The sequence below is a fragment of the Echinops telfairi genome, unplaced genomic scaffold (genome assembly GCF_000313985.2).
Source record: "Echinops telfairi isolate 266 unplaced genomic scaffold, ASM31398v2 ScPeMD7_5868;HRSCAF=6743_1, whole genome shotgun sequence".
Taxonomy (NCBI): domain Eukaryota; kingdom Metazoa; phylum Chordata; class Mammalia; order Afrosoricida; family Tenrecidae; genus Echinops; species Echinops telfairi.
In genome coordinates, this window is record NW_022109768.1 from 4,703,073 (window position 1) to 4,726,890 (window position 23,818).

The window sequence follows — 23,818 nt, forward strand, 5'->3', positions numbered from 1 at the left end:
TATCAACTTGATGTCAGCGAGGTTTGTTTATTTTTTTGGTATAATGAAGAGGAAGGGAAAGTAACTCATTTTATTAAATAAGGTTAGAAAAAGCCAAATAATAAATGTAAGAGAGTTTAAGAAAAATATAAGCAGATATATGATAGCATATAAGTACTGGAAGAATGCAAGTGTACTTGTATGTATAATTTAAGATATCAATAGATACAACCCTGGTATCTATTGAATTTGGATAGAAGCTAAATACCAAACCTAAACCAAACTCACTTCCACTCAGTCAGTTCCAATTTTCAGCAACCCTACAGGACAGAGAACTGCCCTTGTGGGTTTCCAAGTCTGTAAATCTGTATAGCAGCAGAAAGCCTAGTCTTTCTCCCTTGGAGTGACTGGTGGGCTCAATCTGCTGATCTGCTGTTAGCAGTCCAGTCTGTGCCACTAGGGAGGGATCCTTGAGTGGAAAACAGTAATGAAATAATGTGCCACTTCTGTGATATTCTGCCAGTGATGCAATGTCTGGACCTAGTACTGAAGAAACAGCAAATCCGAAGGAAGGATTGCTGTACAAAATGAATGGTCTGTAATCTTTAAAAGCATTAAGGTCATAAAAGTAAAAAGCCAAGGAACTTTAAGAAAAATCATTTCATTGGGGCCTCTTACAGCTCCTAGAACTGTTGCAGATACATGACAAATAAATGCAGCAGCTGATTCTGAATGCAGTTTTTTTTATTACGTAGTTATAATTCCATTTGTCCCATTACTTAATGTTGTTTACTTTTTAAAGAATTCCTCTGTCTTTTATCATTGGTCACACAACAGTATAATTTATTGGTCTCAGGAATTTCTGCATAATAATTACTGTGCTCATAGCTGATGGTACAGTAGCTTGACCAGTACTAAGTTGTACATATTCATTCTTACGAGGAGAGAATTATATGCTATATAGGCCAATTTAGCTTCCTTTTTTTGGGTGTGTAGTTCTCTTGAATTAGGATATTAACTGTAATTCAAGTTGGAAAATACTCTAGATGGTTCTGTTATCTTTTTTTTTTCCCTTCCAAACCATAATCAGGTAGACCTTTTTGCCATATAAGATCTAAATGAGGTGTGTGTAGTATATGTAAAGAATAGATTCCCTCAACCCTCACTTTAAACACTAAAAATAACTTTCCACCAACCTTTCTCAGGAGGAAAATGAAACAAAACAATCTGATGCTAATTAATCTGTTTACTTTATGTGCAATCTCTTGCCGTTCAGAATCTTACAAATGTGTGAGGACTTTTTTTTTTGGTTAAGAACTTCACTTTCTAAAAAGGTGATCACAGCCATTTTAATGTAAATAAAGCTTAAAAATGGATTTTAACTAATGTTACTTACAATATAAAAATGTATTGACATTTTAATTATTAAAACCAGAGGCCAGTATAGTAGGTAATAGGGATAAAAACATAGATTGGGAAATTTTATAGAAAGCCTTTTCTTACTTACATGATCAAACTGAAATGTAGGCAGTGATTAGATCCTTTTTAATAGGCCTATGAATGCTAAATGCTTGTGTGTATTTACCTCTTTAATGTGAAAGTTGTGCTTTCTTTTCCTTCCTGTACAACATACTAAACTCCAGGACAGATGTGCTGTGTGAGCCCTTGCAGATTTTATTCCCAACAGGTCTGAAACCATTCCAGCCTTACCCTCAGTGTTTGTTGGATGAGAAAAAGACTGTTCACATCTATGAGAAGTTGAGAACGATAGCATAATCTAATGGTTTTTCTACAGATATCAGGATATGCTTTTCTTCACAGAGATTCGAACTTCTCTGGGGCAGAGCAGTAAAACTCATCTTGAACATAGGATGACACTGCAGCTTTTCTTTGTCCAAGTAAAATTCTCACAATCAGAAGATTCAAAAACGGGTCCCTGCCCAGTCATACACCTGTGTTGAAAGGAAAGGGAAATCTGTTTATTTTGTGCAGTTTATTCAGGTTGTTTCCAGTCAAATTTGAGATTTGCTGATAACCTTCTTCAATTTAAGCCCAAGCAGCAGTGAAAATATTTCAAGATATCCCTTTGTAGCATGATGTTTTGCAAAAGCTCATTTTGCATTTAAAGCCAAGAATCTTATTCTTTGAAGTAAAAACATTTTCTCCACAGCTTCTAGAAACCGAAAAATAAGTACTAGTAGGCTAATTTCTATAACCAGTTCACTTTCAAAGCATTTTTTACCAAATTTGGCCTATTTTTCTCAAAAAGATCCATTCAAGTTCAGACATCCTGTTGATGTTAACTATTTGTGGCACTTTTTAGAACTTAAATTTTTATCTCCAGAGGATGTTTTCTGTGTCAGTTTGGATGGTCTGAGAAACAAATCTGTCTTACAAGAGATACATGAGGAAAAGCCTACGGAGGATGAAGGCAGAAGGAGCTGAGTCGGCAGATGTGTAATTCAGATAGTTGCAGCCAGGCTGATGTGGAGTCTCCACCGAGCCCCCCAGACAGAGTTGTCTGTTGGCGCTATCCTGGCTGCCCTACTCCTGCTCTGTGACATGCTTGGAGGAGTCAGAGGAAGCATGACCAGGTGTGACTGTTGTGTTGGGTTTCAAGGGCGGTAGGTTTCAAGGGCGGTAGCTGGGGGCCATCAAGTAACTTGCTCCCCATAGCAGCCTTTAGTGAAGCAGTAGCTGAGCAGGATACTACTATGGCCACTATACCTTCCTTATCCCATGTTGTGTGGAAATCTTTCTTACCCTGTTGGGCATTCATATCTGTACTGTATAGCCATATAAGCAGGACCAGGGACCAGTGGTATGAAAAAGTTAACAGCTTTAAATAAGATATGAAAACTTTCCTCCTGGGGCACATTTGGACAGAGTTCATAAGGAAGTAATGAGAATAATACAGACTGGCAGGAAAAGCATCCAGGGTTGAAGAACATTATCTCTGGCTATTCTATGTAAAAATAAGAAAATGAAAAGGATAGAGTAAGTAGTAGGATATGAACTAGAGATGGCATTTGGATGTGTAAGAATTACATACATATAAGGCCTATAATCTTGACTTTTATTCTGAGTGAAATTGGGAAATTTTTGGTGAGTTTTGTGGGGTAGGGTGCCAAGATAGAACTTTTATCATATATTCCAGGTATTCTCTATATAATTTACTCATTGATAATATTAATTAGTAATTATTAATTTGGGGCATTGAGAGTTCATATTATGAAGTAAAAGTGTTAGTGGTAAGTAAACAATTTTAGGATTTGGTGACAATCCTAAACTGCAGAAGTTTTAGGTTATTAGCACAAAGTACAACGTACTTTATTTTGCTGCCATGTGCATACTAAGCCTTCTGAAATGACTTTGTAGGTCAAGTCTGATGAGTCAAACCTACCATGCACCTTCTGAAAATGTTAGTATTGCACAGTTATGTACTTGTTTTATTAGTTTAGCCACTATTCCTTAGTGTCTCATGATTTTAAAGTTAGTTAGTATTTACTTTAGAATCTTCCTTTGACACTTTAAGTTCTAGTTCAATATTAGGCAAGCTTTCAGAGTTCCATTTGTTTATCATGTACTCTCTCCATTTTAATTTCTTTATCCCCCAGAAAAGCAGTTCATGGTTTTGAATGACCAAAGGCCTTTGAAAAGCCATATTTATGAGAAAACACAGTTTAAAATTTATGCTGAAATTGAGTTTGAGGCAACACTAGGTTAACAAATGATAATGAATTGTTGCCCTGCATCTTCTAGAACTTAAGGAAAATTACAGAACAGCTCTGTGAAATTTTGTGAAGGACAAACTTATTATTATATAATGCTTATTTTTCAATCTAGGTTGGATCTGATTGTAGGCTCACCTTCCTTTAGGTTAGGGCATCTGACTGACATTTGAAAGACTGTTGCCAGAAGAATGTTACTCTCTCTACATTCAGAAGCACATGTGATGCCCCTTTCTCGCCTTATACTCTCCAGTGATTACTGCACGTAAAATGTTTGAAACATACTCCTTGCATTTTACTTGGGTCATAGAGATTTTTTTTATCAGTTTGAACAATTCAGTCATAAGTATGTATTCTGGAGCTTTTAATTCTCTGGTAATTTATCTTTTGTTAAATAAGCAGAACCATAGAGTAAGTAATGCTGTGGCTTCTTCATTGGTATCGCAGAATATAGTGTAATTCTTAAATTACAAACTGTGCTCTTGGTCTTGAGATTTTCAATGAAGTAAGTATTTGATGAAGAACTTTGATTTAAATAGGCTTTAGCTATTTAAAGCATTTCATAATTCTCTGAAACTTTTGCTTAAAGTTTATGAGGGCAAGTCAAAAAGTATTGTTACTAGGCACAAAAGGTATTTAATACATCAGCACATTTCTGCGATAGTGAGTGGCTGGAGATAAGTACTCTCAGTAATATATTTGCTTCTGAAAAAAAGGTACGAAAACAGTGTTGTGTCAATATTCATGAACTCAGAGCTGAGATCTGATCTTTCTATCAGTTGTATAAACAAGAACACAATTAATGCAGGTGATTTTATAGAATGAATTGTCACCAGGATAGGATTGTAACTGGGGCAACGCAGAAGACTATTAAAAAGACAGGAAAGAAAGACAAGTGAATATCAGGAGAGACTCTGAAACTTGCTCTTAGTCATAGAGTAGCCTAAGCCACAGGGAAGCAATAATGAACTCAAAGAATTGAATAGAGAATTTCAAAGGACAGCCTGAGAAGACAAAGTAAAATATTATAATGAAAGGTGAAAATACGTAGAGTTAAGAAAATTAAAAGGATGAAACATGCTCAGCATCTTAAGCTTTAAGAAAAAAACTGCAAGTCTCAAGTTGCAATATTGAAAGATTCTGTAGGCAAAATCGTACACGACACAGGAAGCATCGAAAGAAGATGAAAAGAATACACAGTCACTGTATTAAAGTGCTGCAGCGGTGGGCTCAAACATAGCTGACATTCCACTACTTTAGAGGGGAGCGTATGAGCAAGCACCTATGGTGCGGAAGGAAGTTCAAACTACACAAAAAGCATGAACCAAAAACAAGACTCCAGGAATTGATGGAATGCCAATTGAAATATTTCACCAAGCAGATGAAGCACTAGAAGCACTCACTTGTCTATGCCAAGAGATTTGGAAAACAGGCTAACTGGAAAAGATCATTATCTGTGCCCATTCAAAAGAAAGGTAACCCAACAGAATTTGCAAAATACAGAACAATACTATTGATATCACATGCAAGTAAAATTTTTGCTGAAGATCATCCAACCACAGTTGCAGCGGTGCATTGACAGGGAGCTAGAAAAGTTCAGGTTGGATTCAGAAGAGGACATGAAAAATGTGATATTATTGCTGATGTTAGATGGATCTTGGCTGAAGGCAGAGAATACCAGAAAGATGTTTATTTGTATTTTAAGAAGCATATGGTGTCATGATAGGAGGAAGGCTTATCAATAACCTTTGATACATACCGTATATACTAGAGCATAAGCCGATCTGAATATCAGCTGTGGCCCCTAATTTTACCACAAAAACTGCATTAAAAATGTGCTGCAAAACTCGGCTTATTCATGAGTATATATGAGGAGTATATACGGTATATGATATAACCTTGTTTGCTGAAAGTGAGGAGGGCTTTGAAATACTTGCTGATGAACATCAAGGACTGCAACCTTCAGTATGAATTTCAACTCATTGTCAAGAAAACACAAATGATCACAACTGATCCAGTAGGTAACATAATGATAAACCAAGAAAAGATTGATTATTCAAAGTTTTCATCTTGCTTAGATCCACAATCTATGCTCATGAAAGTAGCAATTGAGAGAGCAAATTATGCATTGCATTAGGTAAGTCTGTTGCACAAGATTTATTTAAGCTGTTGAAAAGCAAAGTTGTTACTTTGCGGATGAAGGTATACCAGACCCAAGCCATGGTATTTTTAATCTCCTTCTATGCATTTGAAAGTTGGGCATTGAATATGGAAGATTAAAGAAAACGCATTTGACCTGTGGTGCTTGCAAAGAATAGTCAAAGTGGCATAGACTGCCAAAAGAACAAACAGATCTGTCTTAGAAGAAATATAGCCAGAATACTCCTTTAGAAGCAAGGATGGTAAAATACTATCACATAATTTGAACCCATTATCAGGAAAAACCAGTCCCTGGAGAAGGACATCACGTTTGGTAAAGTTGGAAGGCCCGTGATGAGATGAGATGGCCTGACAACGTGGTGTCAGCAGTGGGCTGAAACAAGACCAATTATGGGGATGACACAGGACCAGGCATTGTTTTATTTGGAACCGACTGGATGGCACCTAACAAAAACATTAGGAAAAAGTTTTAGTAAAATTGAAAACTGCATGGTAAGGAAAGGACCAGGGAAGTTTCACAAAAGAATTTCTTTCTTTAACATCAATGCAACCACTCATTCTTCAAAAGGTTATTCTACTTGAATTACTTTAGGAGAGCTAACCCAGTAACCCCCAGCATCCTGATCTTGCCCTTTCAGGCTTCTGTTTAGTCTCTAAGCTCCAAGAGCTTTCCAGGAATCATGATTTGAGTCCCTTGAAGATGACCAGACTGTCATTTTGATGTAACATAAATTGAATTGTGCAGAATTCTTTGAGGAAGGATTAGAGAGATGGAAACACTTTAGAAGTGTGTAGAATTAGATGGAAGACATGTTAAGAAACAATAATCACATATTTAAAAACTTGTTTAATAAAGATTTGAGATTTTGTGGCAATACTTTTGACTTGCCTTCGTGTTTAAGAATGTACGTATAGTAATTTGACTGTGCTTACTAGTCAACAAGTTTAAATACTTTTGACAACTTGTAAGGACATATTCTGAATCATCATTCTCTGGAAAATTAACATGTTGACAGAAGCATATTGGGAGCTCTGGAAATATTTTATTTCTATAGATTGTAGAACTACATAGGAATATGCAGTGTTGTATCAAATCTCTTTAGGACAGAGTAGAACTGCCCCATAAGGATTCCAAGGTTGTAATCTTTATGGAAGCAGAGAGCCACATTTTTCTCCTGTATGGCAGGCAGCCAGTGGGCTAGAACGGCTGACCTTCTGGTTAGCAACCAATTCCTTAACACTGTACTACCAATTTAAATATAACAGTGAGTACTATGCCTTTTCTTTTATCTGTTTCATTTCTGACTTGAAATTATTTTCATTCTAGATCTATGATTGCCTAGGAAATCATGCAATTTGCCATCAGAATATGCTAGCCACCATATTTTATTTTACTAAATTTTGATTAGAAATTATTATACTATAAGTTTGATAAGTGAGTGTCATTGAATTTTATATTGTCTTTTAAGAATGGTCTTTAATTAAAGGCAAAGATGGCAAGATTTCGTCTTCCATACTTCGCGCATGTTGTCAGGAGAGATCAGTCCCTGGAGAAGGACATCATGTTTGGTGAAATGGAAAGGCAGCAACAAAGAGAAAGGCCCTCAGTGGGATGGAATGACACAGTGGCTGCATTAAATGGCGGAGGCACGGGAACAATTGTGAGCATGCCACCGGACCATGCAGTTCTTCGTTGGGTTGTGCATTGGGTTGCTGTGGGTCGTGGCCAGCTTGATGACACCTAACAACAACCAACATTCCTGAATTCTTCTGATATAATCCGCCTTTTGAAGATTTTATGTTTGTTGTGGGGTCCATCGAGGCATAGCGACCAAGCAAAACTCCTCAAATCTTGTGCCATCCTCACAGTTGCTTTTGTTTGGCCTCATTGTTGGAGCCCCTGTGACCCATCCATCTCGTTGAGAGCCTTCCTCTCTCTTGCTGGCACTCCTCTTTACTTTCCAAGCATGTCCTTTCCTGATACCATAGTCAAAGAATGTGTAACAATGTTTCATCATCTTTGCTCTCAAGGAGCAATACACCTGTCCTTTTTAAAAACAATTTTGTTTGTTCTTTTGGCAGTCTATAGTATATTTAATATTCTTTGCCAACAACATAACTCAAATGCATCAATTCTTCTGTAGTCTTCCTTAGTCACCATCCAACTTTCACATTATTATGAGGTGATTGAAAATAACAGTTCGTGTGATAAGAAATGTACGAGCCCTCAATAAAATAATTTAGAAAAAAGATAATGTTAAAAAAAATAAGCAAAGTCCAAATCAACAAACTGCTCTTTCAAAATACAGCTCTTTCAATTGTCCAATACTAAGGTTTGCTTTTTACTAGAGATTACTAAAGGGAAAGCAAAATATGAAAAAATCAGGGTCCCTGCCTCTGTGTGTATACAGTGAGCCCTCGCCACTTCGCGCTTCGACTTCCGCGGCTTCACTCTATCGCAGTTTTTGCGTAACAGCGCATGCTCTGTCATTACTGCCACTGATTGGCTCATACTGTACACGCTTCTGTCTGCATCGCTACGTATCGGAGCTACGTATCAGATGCATTTTTGCTTTTGTACAGTATACTGTAATTGTTTGCGATTTTTAAGAAATTTTATCTAAGCCCTATGATGGCTCCTAAACGAGCTGCTTCTTCTAAGCCTTCTGACAATAAAAATAAGCTCCAGAGGAAGATGCTCACCATCCAGGAAAAGGTAAAACTTTTGGATATGATCAAAGATGGCAAGAAAATCGTGGAGGTTGCAGGCCATTTCGACTTGAATGAGTCTTCCGTTCGCTCCATCTGTAAAGAGGAAATAAACATCCGTGCTACGGCTACTTTCACTTTCAACAAGGAAGCAAAGCACATCGTGACAAGTAATAAGTTCATAGTAAAAACGGAGTCTGTCCTAGCCATTTGGATCAATGACAGGCGCAAGAAAAACATTCCGTTGGATTCGATAGTCATCCGGGAGAAGGCAAGGCAGCTCTGTCAGCGTTTTACAGCAGACAAACCTCAACCAGAATCCTCTTCTGCATACTGTAACCTAGATGCCATAAATAATATAATAAATAATAAATGATAATTGTAACGTCCAAAATGTTTTACTGTATTTTCCCTTTTTCGTTTAGTAAATTGGGTAATATGAGTGTAATGGTGACTAAAGGGTGTTTTTTCATGTCCTCTATGCTCTAACTACGAAAATACTTGATTTACAAATAAGGAATCCTACTTTGCGGAATTTCATTTATCACGGTAGGGTCTAGAACCGATTAACCGCGGTAAACGAGCGTTCACTATATGCATACATGTGTATGTATGTATTTGTGTGTGTGCATGCATATATGTGTAGATGTATATGTACATCTACATATATACACATATACACATAATCAAAGTACAAACCTACTTTATTTCCAATACAGTTTAGCATTGATTCCCAAAAGCACACACAATGTAAGTTACAAAAGTTTTGCTACTCATAAAACTTGTTCTAACTTAGCAAATATCTGTAATGTTTATACAGCACATTGAATTGCCTGTAATCCAGTTTCATGCCATCTCTTAATTATGAAGCAGGAAATTGATATGAAAACCCATAGAGATCAAGCAAGGAGTCTTTAGCTTGTCAACATTTCAATGTACAAATCTGTTTACAAAAGTGGTTTAAAAATTATTTGTATTTATATGTAGTTATTGCAGCGAATTAAACAATTAGTACTTCAACAAAAAGAAAATAACAGTTCGTCATTCATACCTTATTTTATTAATTGTTTTAAATCTGATCCTTCTTTTTCACCTGACTTTGTTTACCCAATTGCATATTCCATATTATTTTTAAAACTGCTTACACGTGACACCATATTACAGGAACCAATTAATTTAACTGGCTTAAATATACTTTGCCTCTCTGTAATAGGACACAAATTATACATTGATAATAAATTGAATTTTTGTTATTTATAATTGGTCACAGAAGTGCTCTTTCACTAGTTTTTTTTTCAAGATACACAAAGCATTTTTAATTCAAGTGTTACCTTTTAACTAGTACTTGTAGTGCATCAACTATTTTAGAAATGCCAGTCCTAAGTTTTCTCTTTGTGATAGTCAGCAGTTTGAAAGCACCATCCTAGGGAGATGACGTGGCTGTCTGCTCCTGCAAACATGTCTTTCCTCGGAAATCCACAGGTGCAGTTCCGCATTGCCATGTCGAATTGCTGTTAGCCAGAGATGGTTGGTACTCAGTTAGCAAAGCTGACTTACATACATGATTTATACACATTGTTTATGGCTTGTTTCATGATCGCTGTTACCTCATCTTTGCACTTTTCAAATGGCTGTTCATATTCCATTTTACCTGCTTTCAATTGTGTAAAAATATGCCTGTAGAGTGGACACCCAATGGGTAGTTTGGAATCATTATTCCACTCTTTCTGTTGTTTTGTGCCCAGGTGTCCAAGTGAAAAATGCTCTAGGTAATGTTAGAAGAAGTAGCCAGACTTTACATGAGATTACTAAAATAATATCTCACCTGTTTCTTTGCAGAGAACCTGCGTTTTTTTAAAGATTCCTTTATATGCAGAAATATGCTATAGTATTTATTGGTGATATGAATTATGTTTAATAAGGGATTTTGAAAATAAGTCTTATGACAAACCTATGCATGGATTTCAATTTTCTTTTAACATGAAATTACATAATATCTTCTTATAACAAATCTGAACAAAATCTAGTTTGAAGCATTAAGAAGGAAGGATAAGACATCATTTAAAAAAGTAAACCTATTAGGCTGCTTTGCAGACGCCGCCGCCTGAATTTGTGGTCTGGTCTGGTCCTGTTGTGTCCAGCCATGGTCAACCCGACTGTGTTTTTCGACATAGCCGTCGACAGCAGCGAGCCCCTGGGCCGCGTCTCTTTCGAGCTGTTTGCAGACACAGTTCCAAAGCCAGCAGAAAACTCCCGCGCTCTGGGCACTGGGGAGGAAGGTTTTGGTTATAAAGGTTCCCACTTTCACAGAATCATCCCTGGGTTTACGTGCCAGGGTGGTGACTTCACACGCCACAGTGGCACTGGTGGCAAGTCCATCCACGGAGAGAAATGTGAAGATGAGAACTTCATCCTGCAGCACACAGGTCCTGGCATCCTGTCTGGCAAATGCTGGGCCCAATACGAACGGTTCCCAGGTTTTTATCTGCACCGCTGAGACTGAATGGTGGATGGCAAGCACGTGGTCTTCGGTCAGGTGAAAGAAGGCATGAACATTGTGGAAGCCATGGAGCGTTTTGGTTCCAGGAATGACAAAATCAGCAAGAAGTCACCATTGCTGACTGGACAGCTCTAAGTTTGATCTACATTTTTATGTTTTATCTTAAGCACCAGACCATTCCTTGTGTAGCTTGGGAAATCACCCTTCTATTCCCATTGTGCTTGCAATATCGTTTAATCTTGTGCTCTCACTCCAGTTCTTCGGGTTTCCTACTTTCCTTATGCCCCCTGAGTCCAGCTGGAAAGCAGAGTTATGTTTATGATTATGAAATAAAAGATAAACAATTAAGAAAACCAACCTATTAGAGCCCTGGTGGTGTAGTGGTTATACTTGGGGCTGCGATTTGAGTGGTTGGCAGTTCGAAACCACCAGCAGCTCCATGGGAGAATGTACATTTGAGATTTACATTTTCCATTATTTGTAATTTTACATTAAAAAAACTAAACAAGTATTAAACTGTAGAAGTTTGCCCCAAAGTACTTAGGAAAAACTATTGGAAACATTTTTTGCATTTAATACTAAAAAGTATATAGGGGCATTATTTATAACATGTTCTAATTAAGGAAATTTGTGAGTTTCAACGGACTTTTTTTTACAGGAACTTACACATTTTTCTAGTTATAAGAAGTGACTAATTTTGATTGGCAAAGAGATCCAGCAACTTAAAATAGAGAAATATAATTTGTTTATTAATTCCTACTATAGTTTTAGTTAACTGTCTTTAAATATATTCTATTTTAATCATTGCAAACCAATTTCAGTTTTATTGCATAACAAAATGTAGATGGGTATAAAGGTCTAAATAAAAAAAACATTGAAAACCAATCATCCACAACCTATTAGTTGCATAGCAGGTGTTGAATGGTTATGAATGCATTGATGAATTAATGAATAATTGCTATTAATATTTGTTGAAGTTTTCCCCAGATGTGCTTCTTGTGTTGTTTCACCTTTGAAAACCAATTGGATTATTTGAAAGAATTTTTAAAAAAATAACCCTTTTAAGGCAACTTACACACAGCAGTTTCCCCCCTTAATTTATTTCCGAGATAGTTTGATTTTAAAAATAATATATTGCCGTGTTCATACCATTTTGAGCTCACTTCACAGATACAGTGAGAACTGTGAAGGTAGAAAACTAGGTGCGCTGTATCATGCAGACCTTAAGAATTTATGTCAATTTAAAGGAATTTGATGAGAATTTATGTAATTTGTTAGTAGCATTAGTTTTTGTATCTTGAACATGATAGATTACCATCAATGGATAAAATTTAGGGTGAGTATTATGGAAAGAAGCTTTGTCAAATAATAATTTATTGTATGTTGAAAAGAAAAGTAAAGATGCATGATTTATATAATTTTAAAACATAGTAGAAAAATTAAAGTATAAATTATATTCTGTTGTCTTTCAGTGATTTTCTGCAACTCAGAAATCACTCTTGTTTTTGTATGTTGCCTTTAACATGCTACAGCATACAATAAACATTTCCACATTATTACAGACTTTCCAAGAACATCGTGTTTAAACTTGCACTACATTCCATTACACTCCCAGTGAGTCTTTCATCTTGAACATCTGTTTTTGATTATTTTTCTGCTTTAAATGATTTCTTTTTGTTTGTTTGTTTTTGCTTTTGCAGATAAAGCTTCCGTGATTATCTTCTGCATATTTTTTTTCTTTCTGTTTTTAGGATTACTTCCTTAGGATAGATTGCCAGTAGAGTTACTGGGTCTGAGGGTATGGACTTTATTCCTTAAAAAAAAAAAATTATTTGATGCCCAGTTGGTTTAGGTTTATATTGAAAAATGTAAGTTATAATTATTTGTAACTGTCAGAAAACTATGCCTGAAGACAAGATTTTGTCATCAGTAATGCTTGGGAAATGTCTAACATGGGGGGGCTGGGGGAGAGCCTCTTTCACCTGGCTTACCTCAGCTTTTTCTGTACTTAACTGAGCATTTCTTAGTTTTTTTCCCTTAGGTTTTTCTCTCTTTGGGGGGAGTGTGTGTTATTTTTGTTCTTGATGTATTTGTTTTACAAAGACTATAGTTTATGAACTGATCTAAAATATTTCATTGGTGAAGTTATGCTTGGTCAACAGCTAAATTGAGCTATAAAGTTTTACACTAAAAATTATTAAATAGATTAAAATAAAGCTGTTTGCGATACAATTTTTTTATATGTCTTGAAAGTCTTAAACTGTAACTTAAAGTTTATGTTTTGATTACAAAAGGCCACCTTAATGCTTTTCTGGCATTAAATACATTACATAATATTTAAATACAGATATGTAATATGAAAATAGAAGGTAATATAGAACATAAAAACATTTTTCCCCCCTCATTTTTCCTGCAGAATGTGAAAACCTTTGCGTCTTCTGATAGTCTAGCCAAGGTACAAGAAGTAGCAAGCTGGCTTTTGGAAATGAATCAGGATCTGCTCTCTGTGGGCAGCAAAAGGCGACGAACTGGAAGCTCTCAGAGAGGTAACCCTTCCTCAAGCCAGATCGATGAGGAACAGATGAATCGTGTGGTAGAAGAGGAACAGCAGCAGCAGCAGCAAAGGCAACAAGAGGAGGAACAAACTGCAAGGAATGGTGAAGTTGTTGGAGCTGATTCTAGACCTGGAAGCCAAAATGATTCACAGCAAGGACAATTGGAAGAAAACAACAATCAGTTTATTTCAGTAGATGAAGACTCCTCAGGAAATCAAGAACAAGAGGAAGATGAAGAACATGGTGGTGGACAAGATGAGGAGGAGGAAGAGGAGGAGGAAATGGATCAGGAGAGTGATGATTTTGATCAGTCTGATGACAGCGGCAGAGAGGATGAACATTCACATAGTAACAGTGTCACAAACCGCAGTAGTGACGTGGACTTGCCCAGTCAACAACTTTCCTCCCCATTTTATACAAAGACAACAAAAGTGAGTATGCATTTCTTTTAATTGACCTGTTAACCAGAGAATTTATGCATGTCTATTTTATTTGTTACAAAACCTTTCTTATAGTTCTCGCCAGTTAATATTTAGGTTTATGTTTACAACAAGAACGAAGCCCTAATTTTGTTTTACTGATGGTACTAAGACATTTCAGCTAGAAATACTAATATTGAAACAATCTGATTAATGCTTAGAAAGACAAACAGAGGGAAGGGAAATGATCCTATCACCCTGAAAATTTGCGAGTGTTAGACCCTGTGAAAGGTGTTAGCTGGTTGAAAGGAGAAGTTTTCTTTTTATTTAGAGAATTGTCAGTGGATGTGAGTTGTGTGTTCATGGATGTTATTCCACAGCATAACTTTAGTTACTGGAGGCTACCCGAAACTAAAATCTTAGTAAAAGGATTAGAGTTTTATCCTGTGTAAACAGTCTCCTCTTTGTTATATAATTAAAGAAGATGAAATTATAGCCTGAGTATTAGAACTTACTTTTGGGGAGGAAAAATTTTAGTTCATATTTGTGAAAGTTAAAATATCAAACAGGGCTTGTTTAAAGGTGTTTAATATTTTTCCTACAGTATCAAATAAAAAGAATTCATGATGTTATTTTCATGTTTTCCTTAAGTTACTGTACTAAAATTGGTATCATCGATAATACCGGATTCCATTCATGAAACTTATTGAACTCCATTCCAGTGGAACACTCCGTTTACTTCCCAAGAATATTTGCATATTTATCGTTCAGAGAACCAAATCGTTTTGGTCAATATTTGATGACTGTAGGGGTAAGAGATGGATGATACACCCACCCCCTTTTAAGATCATTTTATTGGGGACTCTTCCTGCTCTTATAACAATCCATACATCAATTGAATCGCGCATATTTGTACACATGCTGCCATCATTATTTTCTAAACATTTAAGTTCTGTTTGAGCCCTTGGTATCAGCAGCTCTTTTTTCCCTCCTCCCTCCTACCCTAGTGACCCTTCGATAAATTATAAATTATTATTACTTTCATATAGTTTCTGTTGCTAGTCCCCTTGGGGGGGGTGGTGGTTATATGTTGATCATTGCGATCAGTTCCCCCTTCCTCTTCTTACCTTCCCTTTACCCTCATGGTATCACTACTCCCATTTCTGTTCCTGAGGGATTTATGTGATCTGGATTCTGTGTGTCCTGAGTTCTTATCTGTACCATTGTACATGCTCCAGCCTGGCCCCAAGTGACAGGCAGGACTAGGGCCTTGATAGTTGGGGTGAGGAAGCCTCAAGGAACCAGAGGAATATCGTGTGTTTAGTCGGTGCTGTACTGCACCCTGGCTAGCTCATCCCTTCCTTGTGACCTTTCTGTGAGGGGATGTCCCATTGTCTACAGATGGGTTTTGGGTCTCTGGTCTGAGCCCCCTTGTTTTCAATAATATGTTTTTGTTTGTTTTGGGTCTTCTCATGTGCATTACCTAATTTCATCGACACCTCATGATTGCACAGGCTGGTGGATTTGTTGCTTCTCTGCTAGATGGCTGCTTGTTTAACTTCACACCTTTAAAACCCCAGACCCTATATCTTTTGATAGCCAGGCACCATCAGCTTTCTTTATCATGTTTGCTTATGCACTCATTTTGTCTTCAGCGATCGTGCAGGGAGGGTGAGCATCACAGAATGCCAAGTTATTAGAACAATCTTATTGTGTTGAGGTAGAGTTTAAGCAGAGGCTCAAAGTCCGTCCACTACCTCAATGTATTGCCATCTAAATACATGTACATACTTCAATACCTCGATTTTTCTGAATGAATGTATATATATGCAGACCTATGTTTATACCTCTGTTCATAGCTTTGCTTCTTTGGTCTTAACTTGTTTCCTTTTACTTTCTTCCTTTCCACCATCATACTCACCCTTCTTTAAGCCTCTTAGTAATTCAGCTAGATTGCTGTTGCTCCAACATCCCCAGGGTCACTACTTCCTCACCATTGTTGATTTCATCGCTCTCATCCACAGCTGCCTCCTCCTCCCCCCAACTCCCTCTGGAACTGTTGTTCGGAACTGTTGTTCCTATTGCTTCTCGCGCCTATCTTATATGGGTAGGCAAACCAACAATAATGGAGACAAAACACAAAGAAAACAAAAAATTGAATAAAAAGAGAGAGAGGGAAAAAAAACTAGAAAAGAACTAAAAAGCATAGATAATTCCAGGTCTGTCTACTGACTTTTATGACTGTCTCTGCACTGGTCCTGGAGTATTCCGGGATGCCCCACCTAGCCTGGTCTATTTTGGGTGCTTCTCAAGGACTTTGTGGCTTGGCTTTGTTCCTGTTGCTGATCTGTTATGTTCCCTTCTTGGTTCGCCCTTCTGTGGGGCTTTCAGACCAGACTAACTCCTCACCTTGTGTCCCCAGTCTTCTGTCGCGGTATGCTCCGGCGAGTTATGCTCCAGTGAGGGGACATTGGATGCACTTCTTTTGACTCACTTTTTCTCTCTTGTCCAGTTTCATTTCCTGAAAGATAGCTCTATTGTGACTGCCTGCTTGCCTCATTTAGCTAGTTAAAGTTCATAGATCGAGGCATGGGCAGGTTTTTTGTTTTAATTTTACTGTAAATTGAGCAAAGGTAAAGCAAAGTAAAAACTCAAAACTTTTAGGACAATCTTTTTTTCATCAAAGGTTTGTTCTTAATTGGAGTCTATGGCAACAATATATGTTAAAAATTCTAGTCAATCCTAATGTTCTTAAAAGTGAAGAATAACGATAGTCGAGAAATAGCGTTTATTAAGTCTATACTATTGGCCAAGAAAGGAACGCTGGTAGTATAGTTTGTTATGATTGGGCTGCTAAGTGAAAGGTCAGCAGTTGTAAACTACCGGCCACTTCATGAGACAAAGAGGAAGCATTCTGCTCCCATAAAGACTTTTACCGTCCTGGGAACCCAGTCTACAGCTTTTCTTTGTGGTAGTTAACAAAATATTAAGACACACAAGGGCTCCAGGCTACAGTTGTAACAGGAAGATATGACAGTGCAAAAAAGGAAACTTGAGATTTGGTAACAGATGTCACTTTCGAACCCATCAAATATACTTGGTTATGTGCTGGCGGATGTCCCTGTAAATTCTAGAGTCACTATGAGTCCCTCTCTCTCCAGTTTTAATTCTGTCAACAACGTTGTCACGTATAAAAGAGAATAACATAAGCTTAAACTGCAAATTCCTTTCCCATGTTTTATAGAAGGTCTTGACTCATTTTCTACTAAAATGAAAACCAAAAAAAATTTCCTTAGGCCAGGTCTAGGTTGTTTTTTTTTTCCCCTCATGAAGCATATTTGAAGACTCATTTCTTCTGCTTTTTTTCCTATCTGCCTTTTACTTGTTATAGTATAAGTTTTGTTCTTTAAGACTTCTTCCCCCATTTTGGACTCCTAGTAAACAAAACTCTTTATCCTTTTGTTTTGAATAGGATATATAAAAACGATCAGAATATATATATTCTAGTCAGTTTGTAGCATATTGGAGTATAGGAGCCTGAAACCCTTTTTTTTCTCTAGTGTGTACACAATAGAAAAATCATTAGCCAATCAGGGATCCCAAAACCGCTTTTTGCTTTACTCACAATTCTCCAACCACTCCTTCCTTGACCTTGGGCTACTGGGAAACTTTCTAGGCGCATGTGGCTAACATATAAAATGAAAAGGTCTCTTCATTTCATTCTGTTGGAGGTAGAATGATGTCCTCCTCAGGAAGGCCCTGTTCTAGTTTTTTTTTGTTTTAAATATCATTCAAGCTCATAAGTGTAGACTTATCCAGAATAAAAGGACATGCTGCGTAAGCAGTGATCTTGAATAACATCCACTAGTACACATGATTCAATGAATTTTCGGCCTTCTTTCCTATCTTTGAGCAAAAAAAAAAAGCTAGACATATGGAGCCTTCCGAGTATATATAACTCTGTGTTAAATGTCACAGAAGGATCATGTAAATGAAGGACAGAGGCCCTCGTAGGCAATGGGTTTTCCCTTAACAAAATAGAATGAAAACCTTCTGATTATGTGACTATCTCATATCATATCATACATATCTCATATCTCATCCAGCCCTTTTCTAATCTATAAAATAAGACTACAGCGCTTTCTCCCCAGGGTTGACGCCAGCAAGCAGTATCTGTAAAGCATGTATCAGAGCACTTGGTACACTCAGTTTATAAATAGAGGCCTGTATCCTCTGTTTGTATAGCTATCTCATATGCATTATCCCACCACACCACAGAATACATTTCATTTCTATGTTCCCGTTGTTTCATAGCAGTCATCATAACACCATCTAGTGGAAAAAGATGTAAACAGAAAAATGGATAGATACTTTTTAAAGGCTACACAGGAAAGAGGAGTGGATTGGGCCATGGTAATGTAATTGACCAAGTGCTTGCTCGTAAACTTAAAGGCCTTTAGTTTGAACCAGCAGCTCTGAGAGAAAAGATTTAGCTACATCTGTTAAATTGTAAAGATTATAGCTTAGGAAATCCTATGAGATAGTTCTCTTCTGTCTTATTTAGTCACTGTGTGTTGGAATTGACCCAATGGCCCACAATGACAACAACAACAGGAAGAGTAAGAACATGATATGATAAGCTGGAGCAATCTCTGATAAAAATTAAAATGTGACAAGTTCCCAAAGGGATGCTATTCAGTGATCTTCTCAGTTGATAGAGAGATAACACTTTTTAAAAATTAGAATATGAGTCTCTTTCTTTTAACTTTCTTCTAACTTTTAACTAAAGTGTTTGTATATTTAAATGATGATCTTACATTTGGAGATAAAAATGAATTTTGGCTTATGGTCAATTTCCAGTTAATTTCTGTTGGCACAACTTCCTCCCTGTCTTGGGTTTCTATGAGTTAGCCTGAGCTGTGTGGCCGTGAGTTTGGTGGGGTCTTTATAAAAGCCAAGATTCACCAGCCACCGTGAGAGAGAAACATAACACTGTTTGCTCTGATAAAGATGTATAGTCTCAGTAACTATATAGGGCTGCTATGAGTTGGAATTGACTTGGTTTGGTTGGAAGCTCTTTTAAAAGGGGTCTCCTTAGGTAATGCAAATGATTATATGCTCAACTATTAGCCAAAAGGCAGGGAGTTAAACCTACCCAGAGGGACCTCAGAAGACATACCTCCCAGCAAAGCACAACATTGAAAACTTTCTGGAACACAATTCTGCTCTGATACTCTTGGGATTATCATAAGTCCGAATCAGTTCCATGGCAACTAACAGCAGCTTGGGTGCTGGAGGGCCAATTAGTAGAATGTCAGGTAAACTAACAACACCAACAGTAAACAGCTCTTAATGTTTTTCTTGAAAACATTATGTATCAAGAAAGTGAATGTGGTTGTCTTCTCTCGGGGCCATCAAGTTGGTTCCCCCTTACAGCAACTTCTACATAAAACAGTGAAGCGCAGCCTGGTACTGCACCAACTTTAACAATTACTGTTATGTTTGAACTCCTTGTTGCAGCCACTTGTCTGTCCATATCCTGGAGAATCTTTCCCTTTTTTACAGACTTCCACTTTACCAAGCATGATGTCCTCCTGATAACATGTCCAAAGACAAAGTCTCCTTATCCTGGATTCTAAAGAGCATTCTGGTTGTGTTTCTTTCTTTCTTTCTTTTTTTTTTCTGGCCTCAGTCCCTGCGTAGCTCACACGCCATCATCATCTGGTTTCCAAAACTCAGGTTGCACAGTGGTGATGTCATCACCGACCAGGGCTCCAGTATACTGGCGGAGGCGCCCCTAAACCTCCCCTCTAGCCTAATCGACTGCCCCTCACCTTATCTGCCCGCCGCGCCATTCACTGGCCCCAAATCGCCTAACTTGTCTCATAATCCTCTCAGGCCCCGGGCAAGCAGGCCCGATCATATAAGGAAAATATCACAGGCTCTTGTGGGGCTGGATGGGGATCGGGAAGCGCCCCAACCCTACTCTTCCTACGCTGCTCAGGTGCCTCTCACCTCCAAAGCGGCCGCTGTGTTTCTTCTAATTCAGATTTGTTTTTCTGGCAATCTATAGTACTTTCAGTATTCTTCAAACGCATCAAATTTTCATTGGTCGGAATTCCTTGTTCACTATTCAGCTTTCACGTGCATATGAAGTAATTGAAAATACCCCTGCTTGGGTTAGGCAAGCAATGGTTGTTAGTGCTCAGAATGACATCCGTGTTCTTTAAGACTTTACAGAAGTCTTGTACCACAGATATGACCAATGTGATGCATTGTGGGTTCAAGTAAGATAAAGGAACCTTATGCTTCCTTTTTCTTTGCTATCTCAATTGCCCATCATTTACCCTGGTCTGATTCTGCATTTCTAGATTTCTTTTGGGCATCATCACCAGAGTGGACCATTGAAAATTACTGTTATTCCCCCCTAACTACCCTTCCAGGTTTTGTCTCTATTAATGCCCTTGTCATTTGGTCTTTGGTTGGAAGAATGGTTTAATTTTTTCATGCTATCTAGTCTAGTAGGTCTTACCAAGAGTTTAATGGAAGAATTTTTCAGACTCCAACATATGGTGTTGTTTTTATTTGGTGGCATTGAGTAGATTCCAACTCATATAACAATCCCGTGTGATGACTACTCCCTATGATTCTCTTGGCTGCAGTCCCCCCTCCCAGCAGTTTATTGTCAAGTAATTTACATACCATATAACTCAATAGTTCAGTCATCAAGGAGAATTGTACAATCACTACCACATCAAGTTTGGAGCGTCTTCTCTCCCCGCCCCCCCAACCGTCGTTAAATCTCCTTTAAAATGAGTTATGCAATCACAGTCATTCTAGTGCTCTCTCCCTCCTCCTGTCTTATTTACTCCCCAAAACCCCTTTTCCGCTCTATCTCCCCATGACCCCCCACCCTTGTATTCCCTTATATCCCCCTTTATCAGTTATTATCATTATACTCTTCCTGTGTTTCATGGCTGGTAGAACCAACAGAAAACAATAAAAAACAAAATTGAACTAAGGTAGTAGGATAAAAACATAATAGTATAAAGACAAAAATAACAATTAATGCGTAAGAAGGAAAAGACACCAGCAACATTCAAAAAGCCAGGGAAGAAATTTCTGTCATGGAACCAGTAACAGATTCTTGAGCCCAGAACAAATCCAGACCACTTCTATAGGCTGGTCAACTGGCCAAATAATGAGTTCAAACCCAGCATAATCAAGATTACAACAGTTTCTGCGTGATAGTCAGGCTGTTCTAGACTCTTGCCTGTGGCTAGAGCGGTTCTGCCAGTGGCTCAGCCTGACTGGAGACTCTGCAGATGGGTGGGGCTCTTTCCTCCACTGCGTGCCCTCCATAAATTGGGTGCTCATATTTTTTTTGCTCCGATGCTTTTCTCCTCACCACATTCAAATTTCGTAATTGTCGTCTTTGGATCACACAAGCTGGTGGGCTGCTTCCATGTGGACTTCGTTGACTCCTGATTTAGATGGCAGTTTGTTTGAATACAAACCTTGACGACCCCAGACACTATTTTGACTTATTGCCGGGCACCATCTGTTTTCTTCATCACACTTTGCTGTAGCACCCTTATCTTCTCTGATCATTTCATGAAGGTGAATAGCAAGCAGGGCCATAATATAAGAACTGATTGTTTTTTTTAATCCTTTTATTAGGGGCTCTTAACAATTCTTATAACAGTTCATACATACATCAATTGTATCAATCACAGTGGTGCATATGTTGCCATCATTTTCAAAGTATTTTCTTTCCACCTGAGCCCTTGGTAAGACCTGATTGTTCTTAAATTGGGGCTAGTTTTAGTGCAATTGGCTGTAATCGTTATGGAAGCAGATTACTAGATTCTTCTCCTGCAGAGCCACTTGATGGATTTGAAACTCCATTACATTACTTGAAAGCTTGTCTCACCCCCTCACCCCTTTTAATCCTCTTCTCTTAGGAAATTAATTATAAGATGCATTGAAGAGTCAACTTTTTTTTTTAAAGAGCACGTTTGGTTGTTTCTTTTTTTATTAGGTTGTAATTCCAGGTTTTGACAATCAGTTGGCAATATAAATAATTGCATTAATTTTAAAATGGATTTTTAAATAAATTTTTAAATGATAAGTAACCTCAATTCAAATATCTGTGGTAGTTCCATTTTCCATAGGCTTCGCTGAGATTCCATGAGAGGACATTTGAAGCCTTTCTAGAATTTCTTTCTCCCAGTTTTTGTTTCCACGCCTCTTCTTATTCTGAAAGGCCCATTTCCTCTCCAGCTAGCCAGATCCTTCAAACCCAGCCCAGCCCAATCTTTACACTTTCTAGATTTAGGTTATTTAGTCTCTTTAAATTCTTTGTTGGATCTCTTCACTAGGCAGTTCATTTAGTTTTATTACCAAGTGATTGTTCTTGTAAGTTTTGTCTTGAGTTGACATTTAATTCCCCACTCTCCCCACTTTCCACCCCTGCACACTAGAGATTTCATATAGTTTCACTTAGTGTTCAAATTAGGGGTGTTAAGATTCACAAAATTGACTTGTGAACACTTCATTTAAAATTTTAAAATGTAATAGACAATAGATTAAGTATTATTTGTTGCTTTTTATGTTTTAAGTATGCAATACTCAGTTACATTGAGAAGTATAGTTAGTTAGTAAGTAAGACTTCTCTGAGGAGAATCACAGTTTACAAACTGTTGGAAAGATGCAGAAAACAATTGAAAGCAAGTTATATGGCCCTTTAAACACAGTATTTAAAAATAGGAAAAGCCACTCAAATATGAGAGGCTTTAAAAATTGGGGAAATATTCTATTATCTTTTATTTACATTTTCCATGAACTCCTTGAAGCTCCTACGTATAATGCTTAGCTATGCAGAAGTCAAAATTTGGTGTGTAGCCTGATCCTAATTATGAAGCAGACTTATAATAATTCTTGTGCTCATATATGCATGGGAGATGATTACCAGTTCTAATTGTTAGGAATTATCTCTGAAATGCATTTGAGTTAAAGTCTATTTAAAAATTTTTCTTCTATGCCTGTCAGCATTTCCCAAGTTCACTGCGATAAATCTGTATCACTCTTCTCACTCACTGCCACGGAGTCAGTGCTGACTCATAGTGATCTCCCGGTGGGTTTTCGAGACTGTAATTATTAATGGGAGTAGAAAGCACCCAGTCTTTCTCCTGAGGAGCTACTGGTGGTTTCAAACTGCTAACCATGCAGATCACAGCCCAATGCATAACCACTACACCACCAGGGCTTGCTATATGACTCTTAGCTACTAGAAAAATAATTGTACCTACTAGAAAACAAATTTTAATTCTACTTACTCATATGTATAATGCTTAGTCATAATGGATGGTGCTCCTAATGGAGAATTGAGCTATAAGATGTACCCCTCACAGGGAAAGCCATTGTCTAATGCTCTCTCCACAGAAATGCATGCTTCAGGCCCAGTACCAATTCTTCACTTTCCTAAGGCTCAAGTGCTACCCTAGCAATTCTCTACGTTCAACTTTAACACCTTATTATAAGAGTAATTATAAGAGTATTAGCAAGCCAGTATCTCTTTGTTTTCTTTTAAAAGGGCATTTATCTAATATGCGGTTACTTAGAGCTACTATAGCCTTCACAGTACTTTTTACTGTCCATGAAGCAAGAATGTCTATGATTTTAAAGTCTTTCTGTCATCGCTTTCAGAAGCTGTCTTTTAAACACAATTCTCAAGTACCTCAGCAAGTCAGCGTTGCTTTCCCT

The 23,818-nt window shown here is 37.5% G+C and overlaps 1 protein-coding gene and 1 non-coding gene across 2 annotated transcripts in view; one reads left to right on the forward strand and one right to left on the reverse strand.

Annotated features, from left to right (window-relative positions):
* FBXW7 (F-box and WD repeat domain containing 7) overlaps window positions 1–23,818 on the forward strand; it is a 141,530-nt gene that overhangs the window by 38,977 nt on the left and 78,735 nt on the right. The window contains exon 2 of the mRNA XM_030887207.2: window positions 13,496–14,065. Coding sequence (XP_030743067.1) covers window positions 13,565–14,065 — 501 coding nt within the window. The 5' untranslated portion in view covers window positions 13,496–13,564. The remainder of the gene's footprint in view (window positions 1–13,495; window positions 14,066–23,818) is intronic.
* Window positions 19,737–19,822, reverse strand: LOC115871555. Its single transcript, XR_004047351.1, has one exon. It is a non-coding gene; the product is annotated as a small Cajal body-specific RNA 18 (non-coding RNA).